Below are 13,354 nucleotides of genomic sequence, written 5' to 3'. Positions count from 1 at the left end.
GAAGGAGCCAGTGTGGGCTGGGAGGCCGGCCCCTCGGGCACCAGCAAGAGAGCAGTGTTTTATGTGCCATTGGACAGTCTGGTGGGACACGCTGTTGCTGCCTCGGGGGTCACACACGGAGGGACACGTCCTTGATCAAAAACATGGGTTTGTGTCCATGCATGTTATTAAAACTGGCCGTGGCTCCCTTTCTCAAGGGGAAGACAGGCGGGAGCACACGTTTGCTGAATGTCTGCGAGGGGCAGGGGCTCAGGCGGGTGCTGGATGGACCGTCTTAATTCATTTGCACATTGCCTTTGCTGGAGACAGTTTATGTTTCCATTCTGCAGGCAGTGGAGGCAGAAGGCTGATGGAGATGGTGCTAAGTGCACAGCTTTAGAGGGGAGGGCCCCGTTCGTGCATGCCTGGTGGCTGTCCCTTCACGGCACTGGCTTCTCTCAGTGTGGCAAGAACGGGCACTTCTCAGCATGGCTGCCTCTCCTGTGTCCCCACCGGGAGAATGCAGATACATGTGCATGTCCCTGTGGCCGCTGTGAGAAATAGTTGTCCTCATCCAGAATTGGAGCCAGAACTCAGCGGAGCCATTAACTAAAGTTACAGTAAATCGTCCTGCAGAGTTCCCCTGCCATTTTCAGTCCTTCAGAAGTGATGGTGTTGCTTGTAATTATAACCACTGCGTGATTTATAATGACAGGTTGTTTTGCTGTAACAGCATCTGAAGGGGTTCTGAAATTTGGGACATTCATACCATAATAAGAGGGAGGGCAGCTCCATCACTCCTGTCAGCACACAGGCTCCAGCACCAAAGCACACGAAGCTGCCGGCTCTGGTGTTGCGTTCTGCCGATCCTCACCGGCCAGCTGGTGACTTTGCTTCTGCAGGTGTCATTCGGGTCACAGACCTCTGCCCTGGCCTGATTTTTTTATGTCCGACAGCGTTCGTGACCAGGCAGGCTGTGGCAGACTGTGTGAGGGCATTTCATAGAATGACGTCTCGATGTACGTATGTTACGCATTCAGATAGCTCTTGCTGAGGAGGTGCTCTCTTCCAGTGTTCCGGAAGATTCTGGCTGCAGCCACTCACCGCTCTGGCAGGCTTCTGTCTCAGTGCCTGCAGTGGCCGACTCTTCAGAGCTGTGGTGCTCTGTGGCCTGTCTCTCCTTGGGGTGCTGGAAGCTCTGTGTCTCCCTCTGGCTTTTGTTAGCGAAGAATGGTTGATGGACAGAGTACAGCTGGAAAGCCGCTTCTCCCCGCCTAGCAGTCCCTGGGCTCTGTGACATTTCCGGGGGCCATTATCAAACACCTTCTGGCCAGTTAACCATTTTCTGCCCAGTGTCGGTTAGGCTGTGCTGGTTTCCAGAGCCAGCCAGCAAATGACAGCTCTGAAGCCTCTGGTGTGCCACTCATGGATGAAGTGATGAGTCTTAGTGCCATACAGCGGTCAGCACCGTGGGGTGTGGTATCAGACCCCCAGACCTACCACCGTCTGACGCTGAGCCTGCAGATCAAGCTCTGTCGGCCTCAGGCTTCCCATCTGTGCAATGGAGCTGATGGTATCACTTCCTTACTTCATAGTTGTTGACAGCATGAAATTAGCAAATTTGCGTAGGGCAGCAAGAATGGTGCCTGACGTACAGTAAGCACTCAGTAAACAGCAGTTACTAGCTGTTGGTCTTCTCAGCAAGTGTTTGTTGACTGTGAAATATACGTATGACCTTATTTGTCCTCTTGGTGGCCGGGGTGGGGGTGGGGGGGGAGTCCATCACCAACTGGGAATGAGAAACGGGCAAGGACGGGCACATGGCCTGGAGGAGAGACTCCCAGAAGCTGGGTTGCTGAATCTCGGTTTGCTGTCAGGCCGGCCCAGGGGCGTCCTCCACGGTCTCCTGAGCCACCGCGGCGGGCAGCATGGGGCCCTGGGCTGCTGACCGGACGTTTGTCGAACTGCGTCTGTTGATGCTAAGTAGAGGCTTACGCGTTTAGTGGATCCCTTTTGGATGTAACTTCAGGATTTACTGTTGATCTTGAATTGAAAACATTTTGGGGGAAATTGTTTTTGTGTGAATGTTTAGGGTTCTAGTTGCTAGCACAGTGCCTGGAGGAATGTAGTAAATGTGGGAAGGAGCGAATTCATGGTTTCTTGACTGCCTATCATATCATGTATTTTTTTAGAATCGTATTTCATTTTTTGATTCCACAAATATTTATCGAATACTCGCTACGTATCAGGCCCTCTTCTAAGTACTGGGGATGTAACAGGGAACAAAACAGACGTGCCTCTGTGAAGCTTAGATCTGTCTGAAGAGATTAGATTGCTGTCCTTTGCGTGTTGCCCCCATATCTGTGCTAACGTCCATCTGTCCACTGGTTGGGTTTGAAGGCCGAGAAGGACTCTGCCAGCACGGACCCATACCACTGCCTCTCGGACTTCATCGCTCCGCTGCATTCCGGCGTCCGCGACTACCTGGGCCTGTTTGCCGTCGCCTGCTTCGGGGTGGAGGAGCTGAGCAAGGCCTACGAGCAGGAGTGTGACGACTACAGCAGCATCATGGTCAAGGCTCTGGGAGACCGGCTGGCTGAGGTAGAGCGGCACAGGGGACGGGGCCGGGTGCTGAGCAGCCCTTAGCATCCCTGTCCTGCTGTTCTGTTTCCACTGAGTCAGATAAGGCTGGCGTTAGCATCACACAGTTTTATTTATTTATTTGTTTGTTTATATTTTATTTATTTATTTATTTGAGAGAATGAACACACGTGCAAGAAAGAGAGAGGGAGAGTATAGGCCGGGGGAGGGGCAGAGGGAGTGGCAGAGGGAGAGGGAGAAGCATGCTCTCCACTGAGCAGGGAGCCCGATGCGGAGCTCGATCCCAGGACCCTGAGATCACGGCCTGGGCCGAAGGCAGACGCTTAACGACTGAGCCACCCAGGTGTCCCTCACACACAATTTTAAATCTTCTCGAATTGCTCTCATACATCATCTTTTGACCAAAGAAAGTCTCCAGAGATGCCATGGTTTGTTGCTGTCCTTAGAACTGCGACCTCTTGGCTCTTGTGCTGATGTCTCCCATTGCTTGTTGTGACATTTTCTTGAGGAGCCTGAAAATTCAGGACAGGTTTCTGTGCCAGGCTCCTCGTTCCCATGTTGCGATTGTCTGTAGATTCCTCCTCTTCCTGTACGTGGCCGGGTCCCCTCTCCTTTTCCTGAGGCTGACGGGAGGAACTGGCTGCTGTAATGGTCCCCGCCTCTCCTCCAGGCCACCATCAGGGAAATGTTTCAGTTCAAGGCCCTCGAATCCCCAGAGCCTTGACGAGGATACGTCAGAGCCAGGCTGAGGCCAAAATGAGGCAGAGAGCAGCTAATGAAGCGACTTGCGAGCAGAGAATCTGGTCCGGCCCCTCTTGCCCAGTTCCTCCCAGTTGTGGAGCAGGCGAGGGGTGCCCCGGTTGGCTTTGATGGCGGGGGGGGGGGTGCGCTGGTGGAGGGGGCTCCTGCCTCTGCCCACGTACGCCTCGTTCCCCGCTGCAGGCCTTTGCGGAGGAGCTCCACGAGCGGGTCCGCCGGGAGCTGTGGGCCTATTGCAGCTGCGAGCAGCTGGATGTTGCCGACCTGCGGCGGCTCCGATACAAGGGCATCCGGCCGGCTCCCGGCTACCCCAGCCAGCCTGACCACAGCGAGAAGCTCACCATGTGGAAGCTCGCCGATGTGGAGCGGTGCACGGGTGCGTGCGGGGAGCGGGGGGCCTGCTTCCCCGTGCGGGTCACGGGTGTGCTGCTATCACAGCAGTGCACACGTGGCCACACGTGTCAACATGGGGAAAGGCTGAGGGTGAAATCCCACCCTTTTTCACATCGAGCTGTTGATCACACTGTTTTACATCCACATTATTGAACAGTCGTCTCGCGCTCCCGCTTTTAGATTGATCCATTTCCTTTACTTTCTCGTAACCTATAACGGATGAGAATTAGCTTATCATACCACCCGCCCATCTGCTGCCCCGATTCCCTGCTACGGGGCTGTCGCTGCTTCTGATCTCTCCATTAGCGACCTTCAGTGACGTCACCTTCTCCTCACGACACCCTCAGACCGCGTCTCTGGACGCTGCTGCCGCCCCCCAGCTCTTTCCTCTCCTGGCTTTTACCCTAAACACAATTAACAGTGTCGGTGGAATAAATGAGGAGCGTGCCATCAGTGCCGATCAGGTGAAACGGACTTGGGTTCAGGTGAGGGGCTGAGGCGTTTGGACGTACATTGGCAGGAATGGCGTGGACTCCCCAGAGTCGTGAGATACGGGTTCGAGTCTTTCCCTGCCGTAAACTACCTGGTGATCTCCGGCAAAGTGTTTAAGCTTTCTGCTGTTCTGTCCCTCATCCACAAGATGAGGCAGCCGGTGCTCCCTCTGAGTCCTGCTGTGGGCTCGTTCTCAGGGCCCCACCGTTGGTGCTCCCAAGGGGCAGGAGCCTGGGGTCTAGATGGTGCCTTCCTGCCAGGGCTGGCGCTCCATCTCTGAGAGGCCCAGGCTTAGGAGCACGTGGGGGCGTCTGTCTCTGATGTCGGAGGACTGGTGGGGGGTAGGGTGGGGGGCAGACAGTCTTTTCCAGGCCTGTCCCCCTGGGTTAGAGGAGATTGGCCCGAATTTCATGCTGTGTCATGTGTCCACCTGGAAGGCATGAGCTCACTTTCATTCACCTGTTCCCTCTTACACAAGATCTTACTGGGTGCTGCCAACTGCTGGGCCCTGTGCTAGGTGCTAGGAGAAATCAGCATACCCCCCCTTGTTGCTCTCCAGGCATTAGGTTAACGGAGTCCTTAGCAATGGCACCTGCTTCGGCGGTATCCGGCCTCTACTTCTCCAATTTGAAGTCGAAATACTTTGCAGTGGGGAAAATTTCCAAGGATCAGGTAATTTAGGTGTTTCGTTGTGTATGACTTCTCTAGATGCCTGTCTTGTCTTAAATGGAGCCGTAGAAACTGTTTTATTTGACACGTGAGTGAGAATAAAAAGGGAGGGAAAGTGTGACGAAATTTACCGCGTCAGTCTCAATTTGACGTCGGCTTGTTACCCGGATCTCGCGCTCCCGTTGACACGCGCACGCCCCCCAGCACACACGCTCCAGCCAGCGTCCCGGCACCGTATGTTTACTGCGTGTTGTGTTCTGCCCAGGGAGTGAGGGACGTGGTGACCAGTAAGTACCCATCTCCATTTAGCTCAGTAGACTGCTCTCGAGACAAGAAATGGGAGGCGTTTCACGTTTCCTAGCAAGCCCTGCGGCAGGCCCACTTCGGAAAGTCCGGTCATTTGGGTTTGATACGCCGCTTTCGTCTTTTGCAGATTGAGGACTATGCTGTGCGGAAGAACATGTCCGTGGCCGAGGTTGAGAAATGGCTGGGACCCGTTTTGGGATACGACACAGAGTAACTTTTTCTTTTTTTTAAACCCTTTTCTCTGCTTGCGGATCCTCAAGGAAATATAGTCTAGAGTGCCTTTAAAATGCACAGCGGCAGCGGCAGCACAGGAGCCCGGCTGCCCCTGGGTGACATTCGCTCTGCTTCAGGCTTTGGAAGACTGTTTGGTGGAAGCTTGTAGAGGAGCAGGGCCTTCCTGTGCCCTCGGAAAGCAAGCGGCTCCTTTCCAGGGGACCTTGAACGAAGAGCAGCAAGCAGGGCTCTGGGGGTTTTCCTGGACAGACGAGCTAGAGATAGAGGTCTTCTGCATTTCAATGCAAGTCAGCTTGCTCCTTTCATTCTTGAGTCTAGGAGGCCACTCACTGTTTTTTTTTTTTTCCTTCTCTTGCTCTCTCAGAAAAAGGCCTGAGACTTAGCTGAACAGAGAAACGTATAGAAAAATGTGACCCTGTGGCAAAATCACACTGTGCGAAATGGGGCGTTTTAATCTAAATGGTTGCAACAGCAGACTCTGAGAGGGAAGAAAGTGTAACTCCTCTCCCTCAGGAAGAGCTCATTTTCATTTTCTAAAGTCCCGATTACAGGGGTGCAGAAGTCCCTTTGGCGGACAGCCCGCGCTCACTGTCGACTGCCCAGAAATGCTCGGGCTGTTTGCCCTACTGTGCTCGAACAGGGGGTGTTCCAGTTTCCTGGTCCCTGCCCTGAGGGGGAAGGAGGAGCTGGTTGTTCAGGGTAGTTAGCATCTTGTAGCTGTTTCCTGCAATCGAGCAGGCTCTCGGCTCAGCTGCGGTTTCCTGTGGGCAGAGTTGGCCGGATGAGCAGCATGATTCCACTTGATCCCCCCATTTCTGCGCCGACCCAGCTGCAGATTTTTGCTGTGTAGGAACAGCACGTTGATGTGTTCTTGGTTATTTTGGGGGAAACAGCTCAGAACATGGACTTTGAGGTCAGACATACCTGGATTCACATTTCACCTTTGCCACTGGCTGTGCGACGTGGGCACATGGCTTCCACTCTCCAGCACTGTCTTCTCATCTGTAAAATGGGGACAGCGATACCAGCTCCTCTGTCATGGGCCTGAGGGGCGTGTGAGTGAGGTGATGCACGTGGGGCAGGTAGCCGGGGGTCTGACTCTCAGGACGTGCCTAATAAACGGTAGCTTCTGTAGAGCTCAGTGGGTAGCCTGCAGCTCAGCGCACGGTTCATCTTCCTGGGAAGGGAGTGGATGGGAAGTAGGGAGCACCAGGGGAACAGGTGATAATGACCGATGGACTGCACGAGGTGCCCTTTCTGGGATTAGACCACTGTGACTGGGACGGGGAAGCCGCCTTCGTGTCCTGTGAACTGTCTGCACTCACTCCCTCGGCTCTCGTGGTCCAAGCAGTCCTAGCAAATGTGCCTTCAAGTGCATTGGAGGCGAAGGGAAAAAACCTGACGAGAAGAACTCTGTGCGTCTGCAGTGTATCTGCGTGGACGTAGAGAGTGACGGACCTTTCAGCCATCGCTGCCTCGAAGCGAACGCAGCCGTGAGGTACAGTCAGTCTGTGCGTGAGCGAGAATGGGACTCGGTTTCCTGAGACACTCAGGGGGAGTCTCTCAGAGGGAGACTTCTTTTCTGTTCCGTAACAAGTGCGTTGTTACTGGTACATTGTTCTGTGAGAAAGAGTAAGCTCCTCCAGATATTTGAATGTATTTCGTCTGAATTAGAGTTGCCTAGAGTCTCCTGATTTCATTATTTACCATCTCTTCCCTCAGCTGGTACGTGACAGAATGGCTTCCTTACATGTACTGTTCATCTGACCCCAGGCGGGATGCCTTTTTTCCCAAAGACAGACACAGTCGTGCAAGTTCAGGCGCATATATGTTTATGAAAGGATATAAAATACAAGTCGAAAACCCCTCCCTTATGTATGTCACACACTTGGAAGGCGGGTAGGTGGCCGTTCTGAACGCGGGGTCCCTTCTGTGTCGGTGCCTGTCCATGCAGAGCCTCTTCTGGGCGTCACTGTCTGGGGCTGTCGCACGAACCCACACACTGTCGTCATCTTTGCTGAGGATCCCACGTTGTTCTTCCCTCTGAAGCAGCGCTGGTTTGGGTCTCCCTCTCTCTGCTGCTCACTGTGCTGTCCGCTCTGAGGAGTCTGGTTTGTGGGATGGTGGGGAGATGGGGTGTATGACACCAAATTTCTCCTTTGAGATATTCTCCTGTGTCCTCCCTGCGCTCACAGCTGAACTCACGTAGACAATAGTCCACCTTCTTTCTGTCCCCCCCACCTGCCCTCGAACAGATACTGAGTGTCTGCTGTGTGCCCCCCACCTTCTCCCCCTTTCTCTCCCGAGCCCAGTGAGTTAGGTTTTTACCTGCCTCTTCTGGCATCCGTGACCTCTCAGAGGTCAGACCCCGTGGCCTTCCCGGTGATCGTCCTCTGTGTGGCCTTGGACAGCACAAACCCACTTCTTCAGAACTCTCCTTTCCCTGCTTCCGCCTTGGCATCACTCTCTGGTTATCCTTCTGTGTTTGTGATAATTTCTCAGCCATTTTCATAGTTGTTTTTTTTTTCCTCTGCCCATTTAAATCCTGGTGTCGAGGGCCTGTCATTAGTGACGTCCTTAGCATGTAGAGTTTCAGTGGGTGATCTCGCTGACTCCGTATCCCCATCTAAGCTCTGTCCTGAAGAGCTCAGCACACATCCAACAGCCCCTTCCAGGCGGACAGGCGGACATCTCAGACCCAGTGTGTCTCGTCTCATTCCTCTCCAGTCGTGAAATTCAGTCATGAAGAATGGTGCCACCACTGCTTGACCAAACTTCACACTCAGCCTGTATCATCTTTGGCTTAGACTAGTGCAGGGATCTGAAAAGTGAGCACATGAAAGACACACTCAGCCCACTTCAGTCGGGGTGGCGGTAGAGACATTGGGGAAGGCAGTGCTTCAGTGAAGGCCTCATGTGGGACTTGAGGGATCACGATGAAGAGGCAAGGTAGGAACAAATGAAGAGCTGTCTTTGTTCATGACCGGGAGTATGAAGGGTTGAAAAGGTATCAGATCTCCCCAAATTGATCTGTAGGTTCAGTGCCATTTCCAACAGAAATTTCAGGAGAGGTTGTGTTCAGTGTGATAAGCAGATATTTAAATTTATATGGAAAAGCAAAGGACTAAGAATGGCTTAGTGCTTCCAGATGCGAAGAAGAGGTTACGAGGTAGTAGGTTTTCTTGTATGTGGTGCAGAGGCGGGCATTCCGAACGGTACCGTGAACTGAGGCCCCAGAAGGTGAGATGTGCGTGTGTTGACCTTCACGACATAGCACATCTGGGAGGACGGGTGGGGTGACTGCACACGGGGTGCTGGAACCATGCTTATCTGAAGGGAAAGGTGAAGTTTGGTTTCTGCCTCACGTGTTATGCAGCTATCAATTCCAAATATATTAAGGTCTTAAATAAATAATAATAATAATTTCAGTGTTTGTGTGGACAAGCCTTAGAGCAGGAAGGAACCCCTCGAGACATAAAGCACTAACCACAATGAAAAGATGATTAAATCAACTGTTTTTTAAGGCTGATGTTAAGCCAAGAAGCAATTTAAAGTAGTGAAAAGACAAGCCATGACTTGAGATATTTGTAATACACTTAGCTGACAAACGATTAGTAAGCAGAATAGATAGAGAATTTCTGTTTAAGAAAAAAGGGGGGGCACCTGGGTGGCTCAGTCATTAAGCGGCTGCCTTCGGCTCAGGGCGTGATCCCAGGGTCCTGGGATCGAGCCCCATGTCGGGCTCCCTGCTCTGCTAGGAGCCTGCTTCTTCCTCTCCCACTCCCCCTGCTTGTGTTCTCTCTCTCGCTGGCTGTGTCTTTCTCTGTCAAATAAATAAATAAAATCTTAAAAAAAAAAAAAAAAGAAAGAAACTCAACAGAATTAGACTGGAAAAGGCATTTCCCAGAAGAGGAAATACACATGGTTTATAAAAAAGGTGTTCCACAGCATCGGAGACTGGAAATAAGACCTAAGGCCACAATGAGATCCCATTTACATCTGTATTTTGCAGAAGTTAAGGAGCTCGACGATACGGGTTGCTAAAGGAGCTGTGTGAGGACTGTCACAGTGCGGCCTGTGACCAGCACCTCGGCTTCAGAAGACAACACTGCCTCCCAGAGTTGAACTCTCGCACGCCTTAGGACCTGGCTTACAACTCGGACTCGGACAACAGGTCGCTAGCAGACTTGCACACATGCACCTGGAGGTGTGGGCAAGAGTGTTCGTAGAAACATCTTCATAACAGTCAAGGACCGAAAAGCCCAAAATGTCTGTCTGTCTGTCGGGGGATGGGTATGTCCATCAGGTGCATTCACGCTGAAGGCTGTTATNAGAAGTGAATGAACTGTAGCTGTGTTGAACGGTGAGAATGAATGTCAGGAAATAAGAAAAAAGCAGAGTCCAGGAGACCCTGTGCTGTGATGCTGTCTTTATGGAGCTTGAAAACAAGACCAAAGACTCTATCGTCTGACCGTGTGTAAACCGTAAAACTGTGCTGTAAAGGAAAGAAGCAGCAACAATGATAAACCAAAGCTGAGCAGAGTAGTGACCCCTGAGGGGGGAGCCTGAGCAGGTCGCAGAGGGACACCTCAGTGGATGCAGGTTGTTAGTAATATGCTAGTTCTCGGCTTGTCCGATAGGTTTACGGCTGTTTGTTATTTAATGCTCTATAACAGAGTTTTATATGTATTAAATGTTGTATTTAATGCATGTATTAAGTATATTTTAAATAAAGACAGAATAATAAAAATCTGAGATGGTGACTTTGTATATAATGTGGTGTATGTGTCAGATTTTTTTCAGAAAGGAAGAACGTGTCAGCCAGAGTGAACAGCAGTGCAAAGGCAGGGGCAGGGGGTGCTTTGTGCGTGGGCTGCGGTGCCCCGGGGCAAGGGACAGCGTGGCTCCCGTGTGTTGGGCTTAGGCGAATGAGTGCACACAGTAGCATTTGCTGTGGGACAGGGTGTAGGAGGAGAGAAGAGGTGAGTTTGGACAAGCTTGACGTGACTGAGTACAGGCAGCCAGATACATGCCTTTGGAATTTAGGAAGACTGTCTGGTCTTAGGATTGGGAGGCTTCAGTGTGGAGATGGAGGTCAGGCCACAATTGTGGACAGGACAGCTTGTGGAGAATGTGAGGAGGAGGGAGCCCAAGACAGAGCTGGACTCCAGGAATGGGGTGGGAGGGCAGCCCTCTGGGAGAGTCCGCATCCGGATGTGCGGGAGAGGGGGTGCGGCTGCCTCATTGTCAGGGACCATGGCGGGTTGAAGAGTGAATGGGAGGTGAGGAAGCTGTTATTTAAAGAACATTGGGTGTTGAGTTTGATTAGTTTGTTATAGATTTTGGATACTAACCCTTTATCAGATATGTCATTTGCAAATATCTTTTTTCATTCCATAGATTATCTTAGTTTTGTTGATTGTTTCCTTTGCTGTGCAGAAGCTTTTTATCTTGCTGTAGTCCCAATAGTTTGTTTTTTGCTTTTGTTTCCCTCGCCTCAGGGGACATAACTCTGAGTAAGAAGTTGCCACAACTGAGGTCACAGAGGTTGCAGCCTTTGGATTTTGATGGATTCCTGTCTCACGTTTAGGTCTTTCACCCATTTTGAATTTATCTTTGTGTATGGTGTCAGAAAGTGGTCCAGTTTCATTCTTCTGCATGTTGCTCTCCAGTATTCCCAACATCACTTTTTGAAACTCAGCACTGAAATAACAAATAATCCAGTTAAGAAATGGGCAGAAGACATGAATAATGTTTTTCCAAAGAAGACATCCAGGTGGCCAACACACATGAAAACATGCTCATCATCACTCATCATCAGGGAAATACACATCAAAAGTAGAAGGGATATCACCTCACACCAGTCAGAATGGCTAAAATTAACAACACAGGAAACAGCAGGTCTTGGCGAGGATGCTGAGAAAGGGGAACCCTCTTACACTGTTGGTGGGAATGCAAGCTGGTGCAGCCCCTCTGGAAAACAGTATGGAGGGTCCTCGGGATGTTAAAAACAGAGCTACCCTATGACCCAGCAGTTGCACTACTGGGTATTTACCCCAAAGATACAGGTGTAATAAAAAGAAGGGGCACATGCACCCCAGTGTTCATAGCATTATCAACAAGAGCCAAATTACGGAAAGAGCCCAAATGTCCACTGACAGATGAGTAGATAAAGAAGATGTGGTGTGTGCATGCACGGGCGCGGCACACGCACACACATGCACACACACACACACACACAGGAATATTACTCAGCTATCAAAAAGAATGGACTCTTGCCATTCGCATCAACGTGGATGGAGCTCGCGTGGCTTACGCTAGGCGAGTAAGTCAGTCAGAGATAGGTGAGTACCATATGATTTCACTCATAGGTGGAATGTAGGAAAAGAAACAGGTGAACATGGGAGGGAAAAGAAGCAAACCAAGAAGCAGACTTAACTATAGAGAACAAACTGAAGCTTGCTGGAGGGCAGGTGGGTGGAGGGATGGGTTAAGTGGGTCATGGGTATTAAGGAGGGCACTGTGATGAGCACTGGGTGTTGTATGTAAGTGAGGAGTCACTAAATTCTCCTGAAATTAATATTACACTATATGTAAACTAACTAGAATCTCAATAAAAACTTGAAACAAAAAAAATAACGTTGAAGTGGTAGGTAGAATGGAGAGAGTATTTTAAGATAGAAACCAGGGATGTACTGTATGGTGACTAACATAATATAATAAAAAATCATTAAAAAAAAAAAAGAAAAGGGCTTTTATGCCAAGGGGAAATACAACTTGAGGGTTACAGATAGTGCAAAAATTAAAAAATACATGTCTTTTCACCTAAGTCCAGAGAGACTGTACTTCCATCTACCAGTTCCCCACATTTTAAACATGGGAGAGTTGTCCTTTCCCTCCCTTTTTCTGAAACATCACATCCAGTTGGTGGCCGTACTCGACCATGTTACGCACTACATACCTCTTCAGTCCCTCTGTCCTACCCTCCCCAGGCTTAGATTCTCATTTCTCCTCTGGACTCTGTGTGCTGGGTGGGTTTCCTGGCTCCTACAGCTGTTACCAGCGAGTTCTCAGAACCTTCATGCCAACCTCCATCCTGGGCCCAGATCAGTGTGCCCGTCTTGCCTAGGATCTGTCCAAAGTCCTTACAGACTTGGCAGAGCTTTCTACCTTCTCCCTGTGCGTGCCCTGAAGGAGGTGTCTGCTCACATTGTCTCCACCCCCTGACCTTACCCCGCCCCAAATCTACCTGCAGGCTTCGGGAAAGCTTCCCAACCCTCCACTCCCCGAAAAGCTACGTGACCCCTCCTCCTTCCTGGCAATAGAACCATGCATATTTCCCACTGTTATCGTGGTGACAGAGTAATCTATTTCCCCATTAGACTGGGATTCTTAGGGATGGGTTTGAAACCTTGTTCATCTGTGTATAAGTATGTTTAAAATAGAGCTCAGTTCCTGAGAGGTGCTCAGTCAAGGTTGGCTTCAGTTGATGAACAGATTCTCTCAAGGGGACAGTGGTTTGTAGGGCAGTGCGCTGACTGGGCTTGGAACCCCCAGAGCCTAGCCTGGCACCTGCATGTAGTTCATGACGTAAAGTGTTCTCTTAGTGAGCAGGGGTAGAGCCGTGATGATTTTCTCTTGCTCACAGGGAGACTGGGACATAAAGAAGCCCTAGCGCCCTAAACACTCATCTTCAGGATTTCATAGTAGAGGAAGCAGCTCTGTCCGTATTCTCTATACTGCCCCATGAAGACAGCACCTTAACAGTCCTGCAGAAAAGCCACCTCACTTCATAGCTTACTTGCTACAGATCAGCTGTATATACGGTCAGATTATAGGACACAGTAGTTTTTTAAGATTTTGCTTATTTGTCAGAGCAAGCAGGAGTGAGAGAGCAAGCGAGCAGAGGGAGAAGCAGGCT

General features: G+C 50.7%; 1 protein-coding gene across 2 annotated transcripts in view; it reads left to right on the top strand.

Annotated features, from left to right (window-relative positions):
• The window catches only part of MTR (5-methyltetrahydrofolate-homocysteine methyltransferase), a 118,630-nt gene extending 108,872 nt beyond the window's left edge, over positions 1-9,758 (top strand). The window contains exons 30-34 of one of the 2 annotated variants that reach the window (XM_040623799.1): positions 2,380-2,580; positions 3,523-3,715; positions 4,784-4,896; positions 5,327-5,409; positions 9,446-9,758. In XM_040623799.1, coding sequence (XP_040479733.1) covers positions 2,380-2,580; positions 3,523-3,715; positions 4,784-4,896; positions 5,327-5,409; positions 9,446-9,452 — 597 coding nt within the window. In that variant the 3' untranslated portion in view covers positions 9,453-9,758. Of the gene's footprint in view, positions 1-2,379; positions 2,581-3,522; positions 3,716-4,783; positions 4,897-5,326; positions 5,414-9,445 lie in introns of those variants that run through there. The other variant, XM_040623800.1, reaches the window with a different exon arrangement.
• The last annotated feature ends 3,596 nt before the right edge of the window (positions 9,759-13,354 follow it).

Source organism: Ursus maritimus, unplaced genomic scaffold, assembly GCF_017311325.1.
Source record: "Ursus maritimus isolate PB19 unplaced genomic scaffold, ASM1731132v1 scaffold_7, whole genome shotgun sequence".
Lineage (NCBI taxonomy): Eukaryota > Metazoa > Chordata > Mammalia > Carnivora > Ursidae > Ursus > Ursus maritimus.
The sequence above is the reverse complement of the archived record's forward strand: the minus strand, read 5'-3'. Positions and strand labels throughout refer to the sequence as shown.